At 44.1% G+C, this 25,443-nt stretch overlaps 1 protein-coding gene across 1 annotated transcript in view; it reads left to right on the top strand.

Moving 5' to 3' along the window:
* Positions 1 to 25,443, top strand: part of lrrc75a (leucine rich repeat containing 75A) — a 71,382-nt gene that overhangs the window by 40,977 nt on the left and 4,962 nt on the right. Inside the window, exon 3 of the mRNA XM_080210741.1 lies at positions 17,976 to 18,088. Within this exon, the coding sequence (XP_080066867.1) occupies positions 17,976 to 18,088 (113 nt within the window). The remainder of the gene's footprint in view (positions 1 to 17,975; positions 18,089 to 25,443) is intronic.

Below are 25,443 nucleotides of genomic sequence, written 5' to 3'. Positions count from 1 at the left end.
TTCCAGAGGGCCAGCTTGTTCTATTCATTTCCAAGTGGATTTGGGTTTCCTTTTTCCATGGAGTCTGCTACGATATTATCAGTAGTTCACATATCCACATTGGAACCTTCAGTTCCACTTGTTCCACAACACTAGCAACATATTTGTTTCGTCTTATTTCCAGTTTTTTTTTCAAATCTTAAAATAAGTCTTTTCATTCAGCACAGCACCTGCTGTTGTGAGTACAGTTATCTTTGTTTCAGAGTTATCTGTGAAACTCCTACACAAGCTGAACAACTTCACCTGAGCATTCAGTTCCTTCCAGAGTCTTTCTTCCATGGTCACTGATTGTTCCTTAGACTCTTTCAATTCACTTGTTAGATTCTCAAACTGTTTCTAAGAATTTACTTTATCTGCTTTCAAAGTCTGCATTTGCTGTTCAATAGTGCACATCTCATCCTTCATGTTCTTGAGATTGGATTGAAATTCAGTCATTTGATTGTTCTTTTCATGATGAAGTTCAAAGTTTCATCGGTTTTGCTTGTTAATTCTGCTTTCAGCCAACCAATAATCGCTTTTCCTGTTCCAGGCATTTTTTACAAAACTTAATTAAGGTTTCTGATAGTTGAAGTTCGTCACATTGTAATTTTTCAATAACAAATTTATCTTCTGTTTGTGAAAGTTGGTTTCACTGCACTGAACAGTCTGTCCTTAGCAGAACCTAATTCTGTGCTATCCTTTGAGCTCACACTCTTTAATTTTAGGATAAAAGTAAAATACTGCTGATAAAAGTAAAATTATACTAAAATAATCTGAAACAAAAACAGAAAGTGCTAGAAAATCTCAGCAGGGCTGACAGTATCTGTGGAGTGAGAATAGAGCTGATGTTTCATTCTGGATGACCCTGTATCTGAGCTGAGCATTGAAGCATTGAAACGTTGGCTCTATTCTCTACCCACAGATGCGGTCAGCCCGGCTGATATTTTCCAGCACTTTCTGTTTTTGTTTCTTTAATTTTACTTGGGTGAGTTGTTTCTGAGACCCTTCATCCTCCCTTTTGAGAACATCTACTTTCCCTTTCATTTCCATTTTTTCTTGACATTCTAGATTCTTGATTTTCAGTTGTCATTTCTTAACAACTCAGTGGTTCTCAGTATGTTTGAGGCATCCAGTGCTTTTCCTTCTAGTTCCTGATCTTCAGCGTTGCATTTATATTTTCTGATCTTACCTCTGTCTTTTCTTTCTGTGCCTGCAATTGAGCTTTGTCCTTGTCCTGCATTTGGTTTCGCTGTTCTCCAGGTCTGTCTCCAACACAGTCTTAAGTTGTTTTGATTGATTTGCCAACGATGGAATTCAGAGTTGTTATTTCTTCCATGTGTTTCTCTGCAGACATGTACAGAGTCTGCACATGATTCACATTTTTCTTAATTGCATTCTTCTCAACATTTAATCTTTCTGTTTCTATCAAAGCTTCCTTGTACCTTGAAACCTCAAAATGTGTTTGTTTATATCTTGAACATTTTGGTTCATCGAATATTTTATTTTGTCATGCGTTTTTAAAGGTATGTACTCAGGTCAAATCTTGTATTTCAAGTCTTCTGATGCAGCTTTGACACAAACATTTTCTGTTGGAATAGCTTCATGTTCTTTTTGCAGGTTTTATTTCTTTTGGATTACATCAGATAGTTTTCCTTCATTCACAGCCACCTGCTTGCTCCACACTACCACCTGCTGTTGCAGTTTGGGTACTGCAAAGACACTTTCAAAAACCTCAATTTTTAAGCCTTTCGGCTGCTTCTTTCCTCTGCACTGGACTCTTTGGCTCGTGCACTTCATTACACTGACATCTGTGACTATCCTGTGCTTTGCTTGGGTGTTGTTGCCCTCACCCTGGGGTCTCCTTACCCTTTTGGTGCTTTATTAGCATTATTTTATACTTGTTTAACATCTGTGTACTCTACAAGTTGCTGTTTAAAATACTGGCCAAAGGCTTTTAATACCTCACCAAATGTGGATGAGACTTCATCTAAACTTTGTCTAATGTTGTCAGCAATTCCACGATATAAGTACTAGAATATATTAACCTGCAGTTCTGCTTGTTTTCTATTTGATCTTAGGGTACTCTGGTTATCTAAAATATTTCTTCTCCACAATGTCCAATTTTGCTTCTGCTTTGGTCCTTGCATGATCTCTGATTGGTCTGGTTGTTTTGATTTACTCTCCGAGCTGTTTTTTCACAACAGTGGAGTACAGCTTTACATTTCCCAGGATGGCACTCAGTATCCATTTCCCCATTCTGCCTACGTTTGTTGGATTTCAGTGGTCAACAGCTTTGTCAAAGAGTCAATCAGATTCGAAATGTCAGCTCTTTTTTCCCTTTATTGACGCTGCCAGATCTGTTGAGATGTTCCAGCATTTTCTCTTTTGGCACTACAGTATCTGTTCTCCCATTGTGCTCACGCTGTTTGGGTTTCGGCGGCTCTGTTATGATCACTAATTTGATTCTTCAAATGAACAGCCCTGCAGAAATCTCTGCAGGTGGTAAACCTCAGCAAGCGGTCTGGAGGCTTATGTGCTTCAACATGAACACACAACTGCATACATATCTCCACAGTGTAGCTCTAACTAGGCACTCTATTTATGCCAACCTCTGTTAGAACCTCTCTCCACACAATATACCATCATGTGATTCTCTCTATCATAATGTGGGTAGGACTGTTCTTTCAGCCCCCTAGTAATCTTTACTAACCCGAACATGCTTATACTGCAAGGAGCTTAGAGTAATTGTTTGGAGATGTTGAGATCTGCAGAATGCAGCTTCTTCAGAAATATTAAGATCACCTTACTGAATGAAATCTCCCTGTGATCTGCCCTCATCTTTGCCGGGCTCTACATGTGATGAAGTTGATGCTTGGTGCAGTTGGAACGGTCTGTGTCTTCAAGCTCCACATTACTCAGAGCCCAAGAGGCCAGTGATGGGGTAAAGTGCTGCACTTAAGCTACTCAGTGCTTGGCCAATAGCCAGGGTGTAATAAAACGAGACATGTGAACACTCTCAGCACTTGGAAAAGAGAACTGGAGAGAAAGAGCTGGAGATCTGGCGTGGGATTGGGACTGGGGTGGGGGAGGCAGAGGTGGGGATAGAAACAGACAGAGTGCGGGGAGGCGGGGTGGAGAGAGAGAGAGGGAGACAGAGTGCTGGGGAGAGAGAAAGCCAGACAGAGGAGAGCCAGAGAGAGGGATGAAAAGAGGCAGAGAGAGGGATAGAGAGAGAGCCTGAGAGTGGGGGAGAGAGAGAGACAGAGAGGGGGAAAGAGAGGGAAGGAGAGAGAGAGCCAGAGGGAGGGAGAGAGAGAACCAAAGAGAGGGAGTAAAAGAGCAGAGAGAGGGAGAGAGAGAGAGTCATAAAGTTTTACAACATGGAAACAGGCCCTTCAGCCCAACTGGTCTGTGCCACCTTTTTTTTAAAACTCCTAAGCTAATCCCAATTGCCCACATTTGGCTCATATCCCCCTATAACCATCTTACCGGTGTAACTGTCTAAATGCTTTTCAAAAGACAAAACTGTACCCATCTCTACTACTGCTTCTGGCAGCTTTTTCCAGACACTCAACACCCTCTGTGTGAAAAAACTGCCCCTCTGGACACTTTTGTATCTCCCCCCTCTCACCTTAAACCTATGCCCTCTAGTTTTAGACTCCCCTACCTTTGGGAAAAAATATTGACTATCTACCTTGTCTCTGCCCCTTGCTATTTTATAGACCTCTATAAGATCACCCCTCAGCTTTCTAAGCTCCAGAGAAAAAAGTCCCAGTCTATCCAGCCTGTCCTTATAACTCAATCCATCAAGTCCTGGTAGCATCCTAGTAAATCTTTTCTGCGCTCTTTCTAGTTTAATAATATCCTTTCTATAATAGGGTGACCAGAACTGTACACAGTATTCTAAGTGTGGCCTTACCAATGTCTTGTACAACTTCAACAAGACATCCCAACTCCTGTATTCAATGTTCTGACCAATGAAACCAAGCATGCCGAATGCCTTCTTCACCATTCTGTCCACCTGAGACTCCACTTTCAAGGAGCTATGAACATGTACCCCTCGGCCTCTTTGTTCTGTAACTCTCCCCAATGCCCTACCATTAACTGAGTAAGTCCTGCCCTGGTTCAATCTACCAAAATGCATCACCTCGCATTTATCTAAATTAAACTCCATCTGCCGTTCATCAGCCCACCGGCCCAATTGATCAAGATCCCGTTGCAATTGGAGATAACTTTCTTCACTGTCCACTATGCCACCAATCTTGGTGTCATCTGCAAACTTACTAACCATGCCTCCTAAATTATCCAAATCATTAATATAAATGACAAATAACAGTGGACCCAGCACTGATCCCTGAGGCACACTGCTGGTCAAAGGCCTCCAGTTTGAAAAACAACTCTCTACAACTACTCTCTGGCTTTTGTCAAGAAGCCAATTTTGTATCCATTTAAATACTTCACCCTGGATCCCATGAGTTTTAACTTTATGCAACAACCTACCATGCGGTACCTTGTCAAAGGCCTTGCTAAAGTCCATGTAGGCAACATCAACTGCACTGCCCACATCTACCTTCTTGGTTACCCCTTCAAAAAACTCCATCAAATTTGTGAGAGATGATTTTTCACTCACAAAGCCATGCTGACTGTCCCTAATCAGTCCTTGTGTCTCTAAATGCCTGTAGATCCTGTTTCTCAAAATACCTTCCAACAATTTATCCACCACAGATGTGAGGCTCACTGGCCTGTAGTTCCCAGGCTTTTCCCTGCAGCCCTTTTTAAACAAAGATACAACATTTGCCACTTTCCAATCTTCAGGCACCTCACCCGTGACTATCGATGATTCAAATATCTCAGCTACGGGGCCCGCAATTTCCTCCCTAGCCTCCCACGGTATCCTGGGATACACTTCATCGCATCCTGGGGATTTAGCTAGCTTGATGCGCTTTAAGACTTCCAGCATCTTTTTCTTTGTAATATGTACACTCCTCAAGATATCACTATTTACTTCCCCAAGTTCCCTAACATCCATGCTTTTCTCAATACTGATGAGAAATATTCATTTAGGATCTCACCCATCTCTTGTGGATCCACACGTAGATGACCTTGTTGACCCTTAAGAGGTCCTACCCTTTCCCTTGTTACTCTTTTGCCCTTTATGTATTTGTCGAAGTGCTTCAGATTCTCCTTTGCCTTATCTGCCAAAACAATCTCGTGGCCAGATTGATCCACAGAGCCAGACAGAGGGAGCCAGACAGAGGGAAAGAGAGAGGGCTAGAGAGCGGGGGAGAGAGAGCCAGATAAAGGGAGGGAGAGAATCAAAGAGAGGGAGAGAGAGAGAGCCAGAGAGAGGAAGAGAGGGAGGGCCAGAGAGTGGGGGAGAGACAAAACCATAAAGGAGGAGGAAGAGAGACAGAGAAAGAATGCACGAGGTGGAGAGCACTAATAGGGGGAGTTGGAGAGAGTGCAGGATCAAAGAGAATAGGACTAATTGAATTACTGTTTCACATAGCAGACGCAAGAGGTCAAATGGCCTCCTTCTGTGCTGTAACATTTTGTGAGAGGCCGACAGACAAAGAGAGGGACAAATGGAAAGAGAGGACAGGCAGAGCAAAGAGTAAGAATTTATAATGCAAATCTATTACTATCTGCTTCCCACTAGGGAGCTCGGGCTGTTCCTTACATTGCTGGGTACAGGCTGCCCACCCCATGGCATGCAGGTTAACTGATACTGAGTCTCAGCCTTATCTGCTTCCACTTCTATCCCCACTTCACACAGACAAATACACTTACACACACACACACACACACACACACACTTACATACATACACACACACACACACACACTTAAACACTTACACAGACACATACACTTACACAGATACATGCACAGTGGCCCCCACACACACGCAGTTACATAGACACAGACACACACTTACACAGACACTTACACAGACACACACACACTCCTTATTTTATGTTCCATAAATAAACTGCCAAATTGTTCATTGCTGAGCACATTGGTAATGAGTGCGACCTTCCTTTGGCGTCAGTTAGTGCTCCTCCCCCCTCCCGAGTGTGTGAGTAATCTCCGGGAATGTGCAGACTATGGGCCTCCTTTCATACACCCTGGGGGGAGTGCGAGAAACAGACCTATCCTCAGAATTAAACATTCACACACATTCCAGAACAGTTACATCAGGGGATGTGGAATGCATGAAAACTCCAGCTGGCTGCAAGCACAAATCAAAGTATTTGACCACCTCTGTTCCGGAGCTCCACTCACATTGAGGTGATGGGTGTGTACAGCTGTACACACTGTGACTATCTGACACGATGACCACACTATCCTTCTCCAATGCCTCTCCACCATCATCCAGTTGGCTGCCACTACTTGCACAAGTTCCTGGACAATTGCCAGCAATGGTTTCTTTTCCTGCTTCCTCACCATTCCCTTTGGTGTTTCCCAAGGAGCTATACTTAGACCTCCTCCTATCCCTCAGCTACATGCTGTTCCAGAGTCACTGAGTAATTTTGGCTCAGAAGGAGGTCATTTGGCCCATCAATTGTGTGCTAGCTCTCTGTAAGCAATCCACAGTCCATTTCCCCTCACTATCTCTGTAGCCCTCAAATTCAAATTCCCTTTGAATCATTCATCTTCCCCATTTCCACCACCCTCATGGACAGGGAGTTCAGGTCATTACCACTCTCTGCATCTCCTCCCAAAACCATAAATCCATCTCCCCTCATCCTTGTACATCAGCTAATGGGACTGGTTTTTCCTTGTCTACCTTAACCAAACCCATCCCAATCTGGTAAACTTCTATCTGATTTCCTCTCAACCTCCTTTACTCCAAAGAGAACAACTCCCGCTTCTCCAACCCTAACACTGTAACTAAAACCCCCAAATCCCTGGAACCATTTCGGTAAATCTCCTCTGCACCCTTGCAAGGACCCACATATCCTCCCTGAAGTGTGGTGACCAGAACTGGACTTGATACCCTAGGTGAGGCCTAACCAGAGCTTAGTGAAGGTTCAGCAGAACTTCCCTGTTTATCTACTCATTGCCTCAATTTATGAAGCTCAAATTGAATTTGCTGTGCAAGCCACTCTCTTAGTATGTGCAGCCACCTTTAAAAATCTCTGTATTTGCACCCATCTCCCTCTGTCCATTCACATTCTTAGAACTGTGCCATTAAGTTTCCATTGCCTTTCTCAATTCCTTCTGCCAAAATGCATCACCTTGCACTTGCCTATATTAAATTATATTTGCCATTTGGCTGCCCGTTCTACCAGTCTATCAGTTACCGGTTAATCAATTGGTAACATCCTCACCATTTGCCATTCCTCTGACTTTGGTATCATCAGCAAATTTTGAAATTATATTCCAAGATCCAAATCATTCAGTACCTATATAAAAAGCAGTGGTGTTAGCATTGACTCATGGGGACGCCACTGTCTACCATTCCCCTGTCTGAAAAACAACTATTTACCACGAGCTGCTTTATTAGCCGTAAGGCAATTTTTAAAATCCAAGTAGACACTGACCGTCCTATTCCATGAACATTCATTCTGTTAACCAGCTATTTTGGGTTAATGTCAGTGACATAATTGGAAAATACAGTGTCAGTTTGTACTATTCACTGATCACATTCAGTTCTCCCTAACCACTACTTCGCTTCACCCCTTGGCCACTACATTGCAAAATGCTTATCTAACATCCAATGCTGCAGGAGTGAAAATTTCTTCAAATCCTTCTGCTGCCTCAGCCCTGAACACTGGAATATCCTCCGCAAACTTCTGATTGTCTCTCTCCCCTCCCCACTCTCTCTGTCTCTCTCTCTCCATCTGTCTGCCTCTCTTTCTGCCTTTCCCTCTCTGTCTCTCCCTCTGTTTCTTCTTCTTCTGTCTCTCTGTCTTTCTCTCTATCTCTCTCTCTCTCTCTCTGTCTCCCTCTGTGACTTTTTCTTTTTGCATTGCTCTCTCTCTCTCCCTCTCTTTCAATTCCCCTCTCTCTCCACCTCTCTCTCTCTTCCGCTCTCTCTCTCTCTCTCTCTCTCTGCCTCTCTCTTTCTCTCTCTCTTTCTCTCTCTCTTTCTCGCTCTTCTCTCTCTGTCTCTCTTTTTCTCTCTCTCTCTCCTTACTGAGCAAGTTTTTGGTCACCTGTCCTTATTTGTTTTCTGTTCACGGGATATGAGCATTGTTGGCTAAGTCCAGCATTTATTGCCCATCCTTAATTGCCCTTGAGCAGGTGATGGTGAGCTGCCTTCTTGAACCCTTGGAGTTCAAATGGTTTAGGTATAATGGTTTAGGGAGGGAGTTCAGGATTTTGATCCAGTAACAGTGAAGGAACAGCCGATATATTTCAAAGTCAGGATAGTGAGTAGCTCAGAGGGGAACTTCCAAGTGGTGCTATTTCCATGTTTCATTTGCCCTTATCCTTCTAGATGGTAAAGATCATGTGTTTGGGAGAATCTGTCGAAGAAGCCTTGCATCTTGTATGTGGTACACACGTCTGCCACTGTATGTTAGTGTTGGAGGAGTGAATGGATGGATGGAGTGCTGATAAAATGCATTGTTTTGTCCTGCATAGAGTCACTGTTTATATTTTTTATTCAGTATGGTAAGGGTTAATTGCATCTGTGAATGTTTTCTGAAGTGACCAGTAATTGCAGGCAGAGGGAAGGTTATCTCTCTGGGGAAGATTAGGATCTGAAGAATGTTATCCAAATGTCTGTTTAGACTCAAGTTGAAGGGAGGCAACAGAACTCCCTGCAGTTAGTGTGAGAAGTTGAGGGCGTCTTTCACAGTTATCAGTAAGATTTCTGATATAAAGTAGAAAAGGTTGAGCTCAGTGAATGTGATCTGAGACTCCCCAAGGTGAGAATCCAGAAAACTGATAAACTATGGGTTGATTTGCCAAGAGCAGGTTTAATAAAGCAGGCTGCACATTTGATAGATTTTTAAACTCCAGCAGAAGGACTTGGAGTAAGTCGAGGAACAGTGATGTTCCGAGGTCCAAAACTGTCAATGTTTTAATGTCATTGTGATAAGATGGTGTGTAATGAACCAGGACCACTGGAATCTGCTCTGTTAAATTCACACCCAGTTTCAAGTAACTCAGCTAGTGCTGTGAGTTATTTTATATTTTTTGGTCATGCAGAGATGAGGGATTAAAGTTACCTGGAAAAGCTGAAGTTGTCTGCAAGTTGACAGGAAGATTTAATAGAAGGGTTAAGAATTGAGGGGGGGGGTTGATAGATTAAAGAGAGAGAAACTGTCTCCAGTGGCAAGAGGGCCAGCAACCAAACAACAAAAACTTAAGATAAATGGCGAAAGAATCAGAGGTGAGAGGAGGGGGTTTTCTTTTCACACAGTGAGTTCTAACAATCTGGAATGCACAGATTCAGTTGTAACTTCAAAGGGGAATTGGATTGGTATATAAAAATGAAACATTTACAGGACTCTGGGGAAAGAGCACTGATTGGATAGCTCTTCCAAAGAGCCACCGCGCGCATGATGGGCCAAATTTTTTTTGTGCTGTAAGATTCTATAAACTACAGTTTGCCCACAGGAAAAGCTTGGCAATGCTGACTGGAACAGGACAGGCTTAGACAGATGTTTTAATACCAGCATTCTGCACCCCCACTGCATCATTGTCAAAGATAGAGCGGTACAGTTGAAGCAAATTACTGCATACATACACCACATCCTTTGCAAGTGCAGTCAATGTTTGTAATTTAGGAAAAGAGGCAGCCAATTCATACACAGCAAGATCCCACAAAAAAATCATGACAATGACTGTAGATCTCTGAAGGCGGAAAGGCAGGTTAATAGGATGATGAAAAAAGGCATATGGCACACTCGCCTTTATCAATCGGGGTATAGATTACAAAAGCAGAGAGGTCATGATGTACAGACCTTTGGTGAGGCCATAGCTGGAGTACCATGTGCAGTTCTGGTCACCACATTATAGAAAGGTCATGAATGCACTGAAGGGGACATAAGAACATAAGAAATAGGAGCAGGAGTAGGCCATCTAGCCCCTCGAGCCTGCCCCGCCATTCAATAAGATCATGGCTGATCTGAAGTGAATCAGTTCCACTTTCCCACTTTCTCCCCATAACCCTTAATTCCCTTGTCTGTCAGAAATCTATCTACCTGTGACTTAAATATAATCAACGAGGTAGCCTCCACCACTTCAATGGGCAGACAATTCCAGAGATGGGCAGAGAATTCCAGAGATTCTGGGGACGCAGAGGAGATTCACCAGGATGCTACCTGGGATGGAATATTTAAGTTATAAAGAGAGGTTGGATAGAGTCATATAGTTTACAGCAAGAAAACAGGCCCATCGGCCCAACTTGTCCATGTTGCCCTTTTTTTAACCCCTCAGCTAGTCCCATTTGCCCACGTTTGGCTCATATCCCTCTATACCCATTGTACCCATGTAACTGTCTAACTGCTTTTTAAAAAACATCATTGTATCTGCCTCTACTACTACCTCTGGCAACTCGTTCCAGATACTCATCACCCTCTGTGTGAAAAAATTGCCCCTGTGGACCCTTTTGCATCTCTCCCTCTCACCCTAAATCTATGCCTTCTTTAAGAATTCCACTCCCCCTAAGCCTTTACACTTTGCTTGCCCCTGTTAATATTGGGAAGGTTAAAATCTCCTACAATTGTTAGATAGGCTTGCGTTATTTCTCTGGAGCAGAGAAGACTAAGGAGCAACCTGATTGAAGTGTTTAAGATTATGAGGAGTTTGGACAGCATGGATAGACAGCAGCTGTTCCCCTTAGTTGAAGTGTCAGTATGAGGGGACACAAGTTAAAAGTGAGGGGTGGGAGGTTTGAACATAGAAAAACTACAGCACAATACAGGCCCTTCAGCCCACAAAGTTGTGCCAAACATGTCCCTACCTCAGAGATTACTAGGCTTATCTATAACCCTCTCTCTTACTAAGTTCCATGTACTTATCTAAAAGACTCTTAAAAGACCCTATCGAATCCGTCTCCACCACCGTTGCCGGCAGCCCATTCCACGCACCCACCACCCTCTGAGTGAAAAACTTACCCCTGACATCTCCTCTGTACCTACTCCCCAGCACCTTAAACCTGTGTCCTCTTGTGGCAACTGTTTCAGCCCTGGGAAAAAGCCTCTGACTATCCACTCAATCAATACCTCTCAACATCTTAAACACCTGTATCAGGTCACCCCTCATCCTTCGTCTCTCCAAGGAGAAAAGGCCGAGCTCACTCAACCTATCCTCATAAGGCATGCCACCCAATCCAGGCAACATCCTTGTAAATCTCCCCTGCACCCTTTCTATGGCTTTCACATCCTTCCTGTAATGAGGCGACCAGAACTGAGCACAGTACTCCAAGTGGGGTCTGACCAGGGTCCTATAAAGCTGCAGCATTATCTCCCGACTCCCAAACTCAATTCCTCGATTGATGAAGGCCAGTACACCATACACCTTCTTAACCACAGCTTCAACCTGCGCAGCTGCTTTGAGTATCCTATCAACTCGGACCCCAAGATCCTCTGATCTTCCACACTGCCAAGATTCCTACCATTAATATTATATTCTGCCATCCTATTTGACCTGCCAAAATGAACCACTTCACACTTATCTGGGTTGAACTCCATCTGCCACTTCTCTGCCCAGTCTTGCATCCTATCAATGTCTTGCTGCAACTTCTGACACCCCTCCACACTATCCACAACACCTCCAACCTTTGTGTCATCGGCAAACTTACCAGCCCATCCCTCCACTTCTTCATCCAGGTTTTTTTATAAAAATCACAAACAGCAAGGGTCCCAGAACAGATCCCTGGGGCACTTCACTGGTGACCGACCTCCATGCAGAATATGACCCATCTATACCACTCTTTGCCTTCAGTAGGCAAGCCAGTTCAGGATCCACAAAACAATGTTCCCTTGGATCCCATGTCCCCTCACTTTCTCAATAAGCCTTGCATGGGGCACTTTATCAAATGCCTTGCTGAAGTCCATATATGCTACATCTACTGCTCTTTCTTCATCAATGTGTTTAGTCACATCCTCAAAAAATTCAGGCAGGCTCGTAAGGCATGATCTGCCTTTGACAAAGCCAAGCTGACTATTCTTAATCATGTTATACCTCTCCAAATGTTCATAAATCCTGCCTCTCAGGATCCTCTCCATCAACTTACCAACCACTGAGGTTAGACTTCCTTTCTTGAATAAAGGAACAACATCTGCAATCTTCCAATCCTCCGGAACCCCTCCTGTCTCCATTGATGATGCAAAGATCATCGCCAGAGGCTCAGCAATCTCCTCCCTCGCCTCCTAAGTAGCCTGGGGTACATCCCATCCGGTCCTGGCGACTTATCTAACTTGATGCTTTTCAAAAGCTCCAACACATCCTCTTTCTTAATATCTACATGCTCAAGCTTTTCAGCCCGCTGCAAGTCTGCACTACAACCACCAAGATCCTTTTCCATAGTGAATGCTAAAGTAAGGTATTCATTAAGTACCTCTGCTATTTCTTCCGGTTCCATACAAACTTTCCCACCATCACCCTTGATAGGTCCTATTCTTTCACGTCTTGTCCTCTTGCTCTTCACATACTTGTAGAATGCCACGGGGTTTTCCTTAATCCTACCTGCCAAGGCCTTCTCATGACCCTTTCTGGCTCTCCTAATTTCCTTCTTAAGATCCTTCCTATTAGCCATATACTCTTCTAGATCTCTAACATTACCTAGCTATCTGAACCTTTTGTAAGCTTTTCTTCTTGACTAGATTTATTACAGCCTTTGTACACCATGGTTCCTGTAACCTACCATAACTTCCCTGTCTCATTGGAACATTGCTATGCAGAACTTCAGACAAATATTCCCTGAAAATTTGCCACATTTCTTCTGTACATTCCCCTGAGAAAACCTCTTTCCAATTTAAACCTCCAACTTTCTGCCTGATAGCCTCATAATTCCCCTTACTCCAATTAAACACTTTTCTAACTTGTCTGATCCTATCCCTCTCCAATGCTATTGTTAAGGAGATAGAATTATGATCATTATCTCCAAAATGCTCTCCCACTGAGAGATCTGACACCTGGCCAGGTTCATTTCCCAATACCAAATCAAGTACAGCCTCTCCTCTTGTAGGTTTATCTATGTACTGTGTCAGGAAACCCTCCTGAACACACCTAACAAACTTCTCCCCATCTAAATCCCTTTACTTTAGGGAGAGTCCAATCAATATTTGGGAAATTAAAATCTCCCATCACAACAACTCTGTTATTATTACATCTTCCCAGGATCTGTTTCCCTATCTGCTCCTCAACATTCCTGTTACTATTGGGTGGCCTATGGAAGACATGCAGTAAAGTTATTGACCCCTTCCTGTTCCTGACCTCCACTGATGTGGAGATTCCGGCGTTGGACTGGGGTAAACACAGTAAGAAGTCTGACAACATCAGGTTTAAGTCCAACCGATTTATTTCGTAGTGACCTCCACTCACAGAGACTCCGTAGACAATCTCTACATGGCGTCCATCTTTATTGCAGCCGTTACACTATCTCTGATCAACAGTGCCACTCCCCCACCTTTTTCGCCTCCCTCCCTGTCCCTTCATCTGAAACCCGGCACTTGAAGTAACCAGTCCTGTCCCTGAGTCATCCAAGTCTCTGTAATGACCACCACATCATATTTCCAAGTAGTGATCCACACTCTAAGCTCATCCACTTTGTTCACAACACTCCTTGGATTAAAATAGACACATCTCAAACCTTCGGCCTGAGCGCTCCCCTTCTCCATCACTGCCTATCCTCCCTCTCACACTGTCGACAAGCTTTCTCTATTTGTGAGCAAACCTCCTCTCTCCCAGTCACTTTGATTTGATTCCCACCCCACAACCTTTCGAGTTTAAATTCTCCCCAGTAGCCTTAGCAAACCTCCCCGCCAGGATATTGGTCCCCCTGAGATTCAAGTGCAACCTGTCCTTTTTGTACAGGTCACACATGCCCCAAAAGAAGTCCCAATGATCCAGAAACCTGAATCCCCTGCCCCCTGCTCCAATCCGTCAGCCACGCATTTATCATCCACCTCATTCCATTCCTACTCTCACTGTCACGTGGCATAGGCAGCGATCCCGAGATTACTACCTTTGAGGTCCTTCTTCTCAACCCTTCCTAACTCCCTATATTCTCCTTTAAGGGAGATATCAGGAAAATACTTTTTACTCAGAGGGTGATAACGGTCTGGAATGCACTGCCTGGGAGGGTGGTGGGGGCGGGATGCCTCACATCCTTTAAGAAGTACCTGAGTGAGTACTTGGCACACCGCAACATTCAAGGTATGGGCCAAGTGCTGGCAAATGGGTTTAGGTGGGCAGGTCAGGGCATTTCATGTGTCGGTGCAGACTCAGTGGGCTGAAGGGCCTCTTTTGCACCGTAGTATTCTGTGATTCTGTGACCATGTCATTTGTTTTTGGTTGAGGGATAAATGTTTACCAGGACATCAGGGATAACTCCCTATTCTTCATCAAAATTATGTTATGAGAGGCCAAATGGGCCTCAGTTTCACACTGCATATAAAAGGCAGCACCTGCGACAGTGTAGCTCTCACTCGGCACTGCATTGTGAGAGTCAGCCTGGATTATTAGTTCAAGTCTTTGGAGTGGGACTTGAATCCATAACTTTTCAACTCAGAGCCACCCTAGAGAACTAAACAATAAAGCAAAGCTGTTTTTCTTACAAGGACCTCCAGTTGCTAGGTGGTTCTCTCGAAGCACAATAGCATTGTTAAGTTGGTTCAAACTTAACAAAGCCCCACACATACAAATACCTTTGCCCAGCATGAAATCTAACTATAGGTTACTTCTAGGCTTAGAAACATTAAATTAAACCTAAACTATACCTTATTTCTAATGTATATCCATACCAGCATAAATCCCTTAAAACTACCTTCGGTTTCCTAATAACATCAATACCAATTATTAAGAATCTCCCTACAGAGCCACACCTGATAATTGAAACTAGGTCACAAAGTAATGCTATGCAGAATTCTCCAACCTCACCTGCGGCTGGGATTCTCCAGTCCCGCTGCAATGATTGGAGATTTGGCTGAGTGCTAAATTCTCCATTCTTGCTGGCAGCAGTGATAAGGCAAACAAGATTAGAGAATTCTGACCACTGTCTTTGAACTTTACAAATGATTTACTGCATGAAACAGGCCATTCAGCCCAACTAGTTTATGTCGGTGTTAATGCTCCATATGCACCTCCTCCCAGCTCCTTTTCATTCAACCCTATCAGCATTTCCTTTACTCCTTTCTGCCTTGTGTTTATTCAGCTCCCCCTGACATTTACCTGAATTCCCGATTAGATTTATTTGTGACCATCGTTTATTGACGCCCCTGTTTCCCATGGTTGGAAATATTTACTGCTGGCGACAGGATTCTTGCCCACCAGCCGACAGCCAGCGAGAGCCCCCATTACCTCCTTGGGGGAAGGTGTGATAAATGAAGTGTGACTCAGGCTGAGAGCTCTTCATTGCCTGTCAGCAATGCTTCTACTGGTAATGCACCCACCAGAGACCTTGGATCTAGGTCACAGGTGAGAGAGGGCTTGATGGGTGGTTGTGGTGTGGGGCCAGGGATGGGGAGCAGTGAGCAAAGAGGGTGGCACTCACCAAGCTCCCCATTCCCTCAATTAGACATTGAAAGCTTTGGAATGAGGGCCCCATCTGAATCCCCCCAGAGCCCATGGGCTCTCTGGATGGCGACTGCCCTGCTTGATATTAGTTGAATACAAATGGTGATGAGATGAAGCCCTTAATTTGGCTTTAACTGACCATTTAAGGCCTCAGTTGATTGCGGATAAGAAAGTTGTCCCCAATTCTTCCCATTCCAGACATGATCATGGTGGGGGCCCTCACCAAGTATCCTCCTGAATACCCCAACCTCCAAACACATCTTGGGAAAGGGCATTCAATTCCACCCAGTGTCCACCCTATCAAACTGTTACACAAAGACTTTTATCAGATCATCCCCTCAGCCTGCTCTTTTCTCAAGAGAAGAGCCCCACTCTCTCTCCTAATAGAGATAAGTTCTCAGTTCTGATATCATCCTTGTAAATCTGTTTTTTGCACCTTCTGCAGAATTTTTCACAGCCTACTTTATTCAAATAAATTAAGATAAGTGACCTCAGTGTATCTCAGGAACTATCTAAGTCTGGTGTTAGATGCTAACTTTGACAGCAGAAATGATAGAAGGTGCCAAGCTGTGAAACAGTTGAGAATTTTGTAATCTTTCAGCAGTTCCCTAGTATTATCCTCAGCTTGCTGCATGATGGATCTTGCACTCCCTGTTTTACACTCGTTTTGTACTGTGGAGAGCAGAGCTCATAGTTTCCTTCAGAGTGTCAATTCACATCAATCATTGGTCATATCCACAGAAACTCCATATCATCGCTACTTTTGTCATGGTAACAACAGATTTACAAGTGTGCACCTCCCTCTTTTGCAGATAAAGAATACAGAACTTTCACATGCCACTTTGTACTTATTTCCAAAAGGACAGTCTCCACACCATTATCGATGCATGACCTTCTTTACTGACTGTCTTATCCGGGTCCCAACACAACAATTGCTGCTGACCTCTTCCTGACCTCCCCCAACATCTAAAATCCATGGCCAAAACTGGCCTCCCTTCAGCACTGTGCCAGAACCATGAGGGTTCTTCCACATACTTCACTAGCCCTGTGTGAGGCAAAGGGAAGGAGGATATTTGACCATGGAGGGAATCAAAGCTGAAGCCATTGCTGCCATCTCCTGATATTCAGCAGGAACCTTGGCTGATTTCCCCTCTGACCTATTTAAATGATCTAAGACCACTGGTTGGGACAAACAGGACAAAGATGATGTTGTGTTTGAGCAAGTCTCACTTTAGCTTTGGATCTGAAGTGTTTTGGATGTGTTGTTAACGTGTGAATTGAGGTGCAGTATTCTCTGATGGGGGAGGGTGGGGTGTGGGGCCAACCTAAGACAACACTGGCCTTTGCTCATTTGTCACTGATGGGATAGAATCATAGAAAATGTACAGTGTAGAAAAAGGCCATTCAGCCCACTGAGCCTGCACAGACAACAATCCCACCCAGGCCTTATCTCCGTAATCCAATGTATTTACCCTGTCAATCCCCCTGACTCGAAGGGACAATTCATCATGGCCAATCCACCAAACCTGCACATCTTTCACACTTGGGAGGAAACGGAGCACCCGGAGGAAACTCACGCAGACATGGGGAGAACATGCAAACTCCACACAGACAGTGACCCAAGCCAGGAATCGAATCCAGATCCTGGCACGGTGAGGCAGCAGTGCTAACCACTGTACTACCGTGTCTGACCTCTGTGTTTGCGCATAAAATACATTCGAAGTAATTTGTCAGGCGCAGAACACTTTGGAATGCCCCGAGAACAGGAAAGATCAATGCATTATAGAACAATAGAGCACAGGAGGCCATTTAGCCCATCGAGTCCACACAGACTCTTTTGAGGAGCAATCTGATTAGTTTCACAACACTGTTCCTTTTCCGTAACTCTAATATTTTATTCTTTATATATTTATCAAAGTTAGATACATGTTCTCTCCCTTTAAGTTGTTTAGAATGTTAGAAGAGGAGGAGACGATTCAGCCCCTTTTCCAGCATTCAGCAAGGTCATTGCTTATCTGTACCTCAGCATCATCATCTCTGCCTTTGCTTTTCATCCCTTAATGTCCTTAGCCAATAAAAATCTCTTGATTCAATCTTGAAAGTTGCAGTTGGCCCCTGGTATCGACAGCCTTTAGCGGGAGAGTATTCCAGATTTCCCACTGGGATTCCCTGTCTGCTCCCAGCAATCCTCTGGACTGTCCATTGGCCGGAGCTGAGCTGCTCTCTTGTTGACTATTTGATGGTATGATTGTTTTCAGGAAGGGGACTCTGTTGGAGCCATGGAGAAGGTTTGTAGGCAGCTGACTTACCACCTCAGCCCCCATTCACAGTGGAGACGTCAAGGCCTCATGAAACGGAAGCCCCAAGCCAGGTAATTCATTTTCAGAGAGTTACAATGCTGCTTTCGGCCTCTCCCCATATCCCTCAAACCCCCCTTTACTCTACATTCCTTAACTCCATCTTCTCACCTTGTCCCCATATCCCCCAATCCCACCTAACCTCTTATCCCCATGTTCCTCAATCCCACCTACTCCATCCCCAGGAAACTGGGCCATGACTAATGTAATATTCATTTTCAATGTGGGAGTCAAAGCTCATTAATTTCTTTACTGAATCAATTCTTCAAAAGCCTAACAATCATAGAATCCAAATAGTGCAGAAGGAGGCAATTTGGTCTATCGTGCTTGCACTCATAACCCCTCTCATTTAACCCCTACTAATCCCCCTAATACTAAGGAGAAATTTAGCACGGCCAATCAAACTAACCGGCACATCTTTGAACAGTGGGAGGAAACCGGAGCACCCACAGGAAACCCACACAGACACGGGGTGAACATGCAACTCCACACAGATAGTGACCCAAGCCTGGAATTGAGCCTGGGTCCCTGGCGCCATGAGGCAGCAGCACTAACCATTGTGGCACCGTGCCACCCAAATTTTTTAATCCATTTCATTGCTATTTGTTGGATCATGCTGTGTTCAAAATGTTGCAACATTTGCTTATATAATAAAAGTTCAAAGCAAGTTACTGGGATGGTGAATCCAGATAAAAAACAGAAAACAACTGGGAATATTATCGTGTAAAGGCCAGGCTATAAACATTGAATAGAACAACTTGTTGATAGGGTTAGATGAGGTAGGGTGGGAGGAGGCTTAGGGACGTTGGGACACAGGGCTAGGAGCAGGAATAGGCCATTTGGCCCTTCAAGCCTGCTGCACCATTCAATAACACCATGATTGATCTGGGCATGATCTGAGCTCCTCCTTCTTGTCTGTCCCCCAACAACCCTCAACTCCCTTGTCGATCACAAATCTATCTAACACAGCCTTAAATAAACTCAGTGACCCAGCCCCACTGCTTCTGGGAAGAGAATTCCTCAGACTAACAACACTCACAGAAAGAAATTCTCCTCACTTCTGCCTTAAACAGTGGATCTCTTATTTTTAAACTGTGTCCCCCAAGTTCTAGTTTCCCCAACAAGAGGAAACATCCTCCAGGAATCTACTCTGTCCACTCGCCTCAGAATCTGATATGTTTCAATAAGAATACTTCATTCTTCTAAACTCCAATGGGTAAAGGCCCAACGTGCTCAACCTTTCCTCAGAAGATAAATCCCTTATCCCAGCAATGATTCAAGTGAAGGATCTCTGAACAGTTTCTGGATCCAATTATAGTTCACAGTGTGGATTTAAAAAAGGCTAATGTACTATCCATGTTCAAAAAGTGAGAAAGGCAGAAAGTAGGAACCTATAGACCAGTCAGTTTAATGTCTGTTGTTGGGAAATTATTGGAATCCATTGTTAAAGAAGTTAATACAATTATTTTGATATTTGAAAAATCAAAATGCAATCCATCAGAGTCAGCATGGTTTTATGAAGATTAAATCATGTTTAACTAATTTGCTAGAGTTTTGCGAAGATGTAAAAGCAAAGTGGATAATGGGGGTGCTGTAGATGTAGTATATCTGGACTTCATAAGAACATAAGAAATAGGAGCAGGAGTAGGCCATCTAGGCCTTCGAGCCTGCCCCGCCATTCAATAAGATCATGGCTGATCTGAAGTGAATCAGTTCCACTTTCCCGCTTTCTCCCCATAACCCTTAAACCCCTTGTCTGTCAGAAATCTATCTACCCATGACTTAAATATATTTAGCGAGGTCGCCTCCACCACTTCAATGGGCAGAGAATTCCAGAGATTCACCACCCTTTGAGTGAAGAAGTTCCTCCCCAACTCCGTTCTAAACTGTGCCCCCCCCCGCCTTATTTTGAGGCTGTGCCCTCTAATTCTGCTATCCTTTCTAAGCGGGAAGAATCTCTCTACCTCTACCCTATCTAGCCCCTTCATTATCTTGTAGGTCTCTATAAGATCCCCCCTCAGCCTTCTAAACTCTAACAAGTACAGACCCAGCCTATCCAATCTCTCTTCATAAGCTAAACCCCTCATCTCCGGTATCAGCTTGGTGAACCTTCTCTGTACTTCCTCCAAGGCCAGTATATCCTTGCGCAAGTATGGCGACCAAAACTCCAGCTGTGGCCTCACCAGTACCCTGTACAGTTGCAGCAAGACCTCCCTGCTGCAACAGGGAGGTATCCCCCTCGCTATAAAGGCCAGCAATCCATTCGCCTTCTTGATCACCTGCTGCACCTGCAGACTGGGTTTTTGCGACTCATGCACAAGGACCCCCAGGTCCCTCTGCACCGTAGCATGTTGCAGCTTTCACCCTTTAAATAATAATCCCTCCTACTATTACTTCTACCAAAGTGGATAACCTCACATTTGCCAACGTTATACTCTATCTGCCAGGTCCTCGACCACTCACTCAGCCTATCCCGATCCCTCTGCAGACTTTCTGCGCCTTCCACGCAATTCGCTTTTCCACTCATCTTTGTGTCATAACACGACACTTAACCTTCCTTCAGGAAGGTGTTTGATAAGGTGTCGTACAGAAGGTTAATACACAAGGTAAGATCCCGCACGTTGGGGCAATATATTAACTTGGATCAAAGACTGGCTCGTCAACAGGAAGTAGAGATTCAGGATAAATGGGTCTTTGTCTGATTGGCAAGATGTAACTAGTGGGATGTCACAGGTTCGGTCCTCAGGCCCCAACTATTTACAATCTGTATTAATGACTTGGATACAGCGATAGAAGGTACTAAAGCCAAATTCACAGATGGTAAGTTGCAGTGAGGTAACAGGAAATTTACAAATGATTATTGATAGGTTTGGTCAATGGGCCAAAATTTGGCAGATGGGATTTAACATCGATAAATGTGAGGTTATACATTTTGGTTGAGAGAATAAAAAGGCAACATATTTACTAAATGGAGAGAAACTTCAAAATGCTTCAGTACAGAGAGATCTGGGATCCTCATGCACAAATTGCAGAAAGTTAGTATGTAGATGCAGCAGGTAATAAGGAAGGCAAATGGAATTTTGGCATTCATTGCTAATGTAATTGTTATAAAAGTAGGGAAATGCTGTTGCATCTGTACAGGGCATTGGTGAGACTACACCTGAGGTACTGCGCACTGTTCTGGTCACCTTACTTGAGGAAGGATATAAATGCATTGGAAGCAGTTCAGAGAGGTTCTTTAGATTGATTCCAGGGATGAAGGATTTGTCTTACAAAGAAACATTGAGCAGTTTAGGCCTAAATTCGCTAGAGTTCAGAAGAATGAGAGGAGATCCAACTGAAGTGTATACAATGCTAAAGAGGATTGACAGGGTAGACCTAGAGTGGATACCTCCTCTTGTTGGATATTCTAGAATGAAAGGCTGTAGTTTTAGGCTGAAGGGGGGCAGATTTCAAACAGAAATGAGGGGGAATGACTTCACTCAAAGGGTTGTGAATCATTGCACATTCCTTGGTCTAGAATAGCCTGCTTTCTGCTCAGACCTATAAACTGCTGCTCAGTCCCAAATACTCTATGAAGTCATTCTCCAGGACATCTTTGTCAGTCTGATTCACCCAATCTACATGTAGATTAAAGTCACCCATGATTATAATAGTACATTTCTTATTCATCCCACTCATTTATCTCTGTCTGTCCTGTTCAACAGTATAACCACTGTTAGGGGGGCCTATAAACAACTTCATCAAGTGAACTTTGTCCACCCTTTTCTATTTCTTATATCCATCCAATCTGATTCTACACCTTGCTGTTTCGAGCTAAGGTCTTCTCTCAGTACTGAACTAATGACATCTTTAATTAACAGAACCACCCCACCGCTCTCTCCTAGCCTTCTGTCTTGTGAGAGTGTGATAACCCCCATGAGGTCTGTGGGGGATAACTGATCGATCTCGCCATGGGGTTCGTTGAGTATGAGTTCCCCTGGTAACAGGCAGTGGCCTGTCCAGCTGAAATTCATTACCTAAGCCTTTTATAAGGCAGGCCCAGGATTGGGCCTGCTGAACTGCAGTCCCAGACAGGAATTACTGCATGTACACCACGGTAGTGGTTTTACTTTGCATTCTAGTAATTAATTATGTTCCTTTCCAGTCGGGCTTTCTGAGTCATTACATTGGCAACAATGAATGAAAGAAATTATGGACAGCTTTGCCTGGTAAGACAGTGATGGGCAGATATTAAAAATGCTGCTGTTTGGGAATTTGGAAGCTTATGATGTGTGTCTGAAGGACTGGCCCCAGTACACTGAAAGACTGAGATATTTCCTCTGGGCAGACAGGACAGAAGGGAACAACCTGCAAAAAGCCAAGCTCCTGACTGTTTGTGAGCCCCCGACTTTCAACATCATAAAAGGTTTAACCTACCAGCAGCCCTGGATTCAAAATCTTGTGATGGATTGGTCGATGTGGATTTGGACTCTAAACGGTCTGTCATATTACAAAGCTACAGGTTTAACACTGCAACTCGATATCCTGGGGAACCAATCACTGAATTCTTAACAAGACTGCAGGAAGTAGCGGAGAGTATGGGTCAACGTTTCCAGAAATGTTCATGGATTGATTAGTTTGTGAAATTAATAATATTGCAACCCAAAGGAAGCTGAACGAACTCTGAATCTCAAAAAAGCAACAGAACTTTACTTGGACTGGGCTTCATTCACAACTCTTTGTAGTTTTTTGCGGTCTTGGACATACCAAGCTGTAATACAACCAGAAAGAATCCTTTATGTGGTGTATCTGTAAAAGTTGTAGCTGACATGCCAAATTTTCGTAGTCTTCAGAGAAAGTCGAGGCATTGGTGAGCTTTCTTAACGATAATGTCAGCATGGGCGGACCAGGACAGGTTGTTGGTGATCTGGACACTTAAAAACTTGAAGCTCTTGACCATTTCCCCTTTATCCCCTTTGATATAGACGGGGGCATGTCCTGGACTACGCTTCCTGAAGTCATTGAGAGAAAGGTTATTGTTGTTGCACCAGTTCACCGGATTCTCTATCTCTTTCCTGTACTCCGTCTCATTATGATTTGAGATCTGACCCACGATGGTGGTATCATCAGCAAACTTGAAAATCGAGTTGGAGGGGAATTTGGCCACACAGACATAGGTGTATAAGGAATATAGTAGGGAGCTGAGAACAGAGCCTTGTGGGGCACCGCTGTTGATGATGATTGTGGAGGAGGTGTTGTTGCCTATCCTTACTGATTGTGTTATATGGATTAGGGAGTTTAGGATCCAGCTGCAGAGGGAGGAACCAAGGTCCAGGTCACAGAGTTTGGAGTTTGTAGGAATAACAGTGTTGAAGGCTGAGCTGTAGTTGATAATTAGGATTCTAACATAAGTGTCTTTGTTGTCAAGGTGTTCCACGGTTGAGTATAGGGCCAGGGAGATGGCATCTGCTATGAATCTATTGTGGCGGTAAGCGAACTGTAGTGGATCCAGGCAATCTGGGAGGGCGGAATTGATTCATACCATGACTAACCTTTTGAAACACTTCATAGTGATGGATGTTAGAGCCACCAGGCACACTGCCTGGCTTTTCTTTAGTACCAGGATGATGACTGTCTTTGGTGGTTAGCACTGCTGCCTCACAGTGCCAGGGACCCGGGTTCAATTCCGGCCTCAGGTTACTGTGCTACAGGGATTCTATGAAACCTCTATCAGATCTCTTCAAGGAAAGCAAAGTAATTCCTCCCATTGCATCAGCCTAGATCCCGTGTTGGGCTATTAGGTACCTCTGAATATACCTCAGAACATTGTCCAGTCAATGCCTTGAGCTGCCTGCCACTACCCACTAACCTACCTTCTCCTCCAAAGATGGATGAAGTTGTCATGACTCTGAACAGCATGGACACTCTGCCAGTATCTGCAAAGCAACACCTGGCATGGATACAAAAGAACCCTATATTTGCAAAACTATGTCACGTCATCCTAATGGTGGATCACAAGGGCAGTCTATGGAGGATTTGAAACCTTCTCTCTATAAATGTGAGGAGTTGAGTATAGAAGATGGCATCATCATGTGGGGAGCCCGGGCACTTGTCCCATGTCTAGCCCAAAGACCAATTCTTCGAGAACTGCATAATGACCACCCAGGAATTCTTAAGATGAAAATGCCCGCAAGAAGCTATGTCTGGTGGCCTGTCTGAGGCAGTGATATCAAAAACCTGGTCAAGTAGTGGAAACCCTGCCAGTAAAACAGGAAGGCCTCACCAGCAGCCTTGTTGCACCCGTCAGAATGATTGGGGAGGCCCTGGGTGCGAGTACACAGAGACTTTGCAGAGCCATTTATGGGCTCCATGCTTTTAATTCTCATCGACACCCATTCAAAATGGAATGACATGCACTGCACGGCCTCTGCTACTTCTTACAGTTCCATAGAGAAATTGTCAATCTTTTGGTACACATAGTATGCCTGAGGTTTTTGTGACAGACAGCGGTATCCCTTTACCAACGGGGAGTATTAGACCTTCATCAGTGTGACAGGAGTAAGACACATTCGCGTGGCATCCTACCACCTATCCTCAAACGGCCTGGCTGAACAGACATTCAGAAGTGACATGAAGAAAGAAACTATAAGTTCTCTCGAAACAAAACTGACATGATTCCTTTTTAATTATAGGACTATGCTGCACATGACAACAGGAATAGACTCAGTGGAGTTATTGATGGGCTGATGCCTTCTGACTAGGCTTCATGTTCCCAAACTTCCCGGCAACATTGAGTTAAAAAAAGAAGTCCAGAAAAGGGGCTCTGATGATCAAAGACCAGATAGAGGCTCAAACCAGGAGATACGGTCCACGTGAAGAACTTAGGCGATGGTCCTCCATGGATTCCAAGATTTATTCTTGAGAGAACAGGACTGCTGTCTTATAAAGTAAAAACCAGGGAGAAGACCTTAAAGAAGCATGTAGATTACCTCCGTCACAGGGAACCCTCCACAAAGGCAACTGTTTCTATAGACACGCCACCATCGGCGTCCTTCACACTGGCCTGTGGTTGGGAAACTTCGCCCTCTAAAAACTCAACAGCCAGTCATCTGGACAATGAAGATTCTGACTCGAACATAGAGACAGAGGCAGCAGACACCCAGTCAGAGATTGCTCCTGAGGAAGAACCCAGTTTAGTGGCTCTTTGACACTGTTCACGGAAGAAACATTCACTTATCCATTACACCCTTTCCAACTGACCCCACAAGCGATGGAGATGAGACCATGGACAATGTGATGGAGAAGGCTTCATCATCATGGCAGCTAAGGGGAACCCTCAGACTGGGAGGAGTGGGGATGATAACCCCCATGAGGTCCATCAGGAATC

The sequence above is a fragment of the Carcharhinus amblyrhynchos genome, chromosome 23 (genome assembly GCF_965287045.1).
Source record: "Carcharhinus amblyrhynchos chromosome 23, sCarAmb.v2.hapA, whole genome shotgun sequence".
In the NCBI taxonomy this organism is placed as follows: domain Eukaryota; kingdom Metazoa; phylum Chordata; class Chondrichthyes; order Carcharhiniformes; family Carcharhinidae; genus Carcharhinus; species Carcharhinus amblyrhynchos.
Note: the sequence above shows the minus strand (reverse complement) of the source record. Positions and strands in the feature narration are given on the sequence as shown.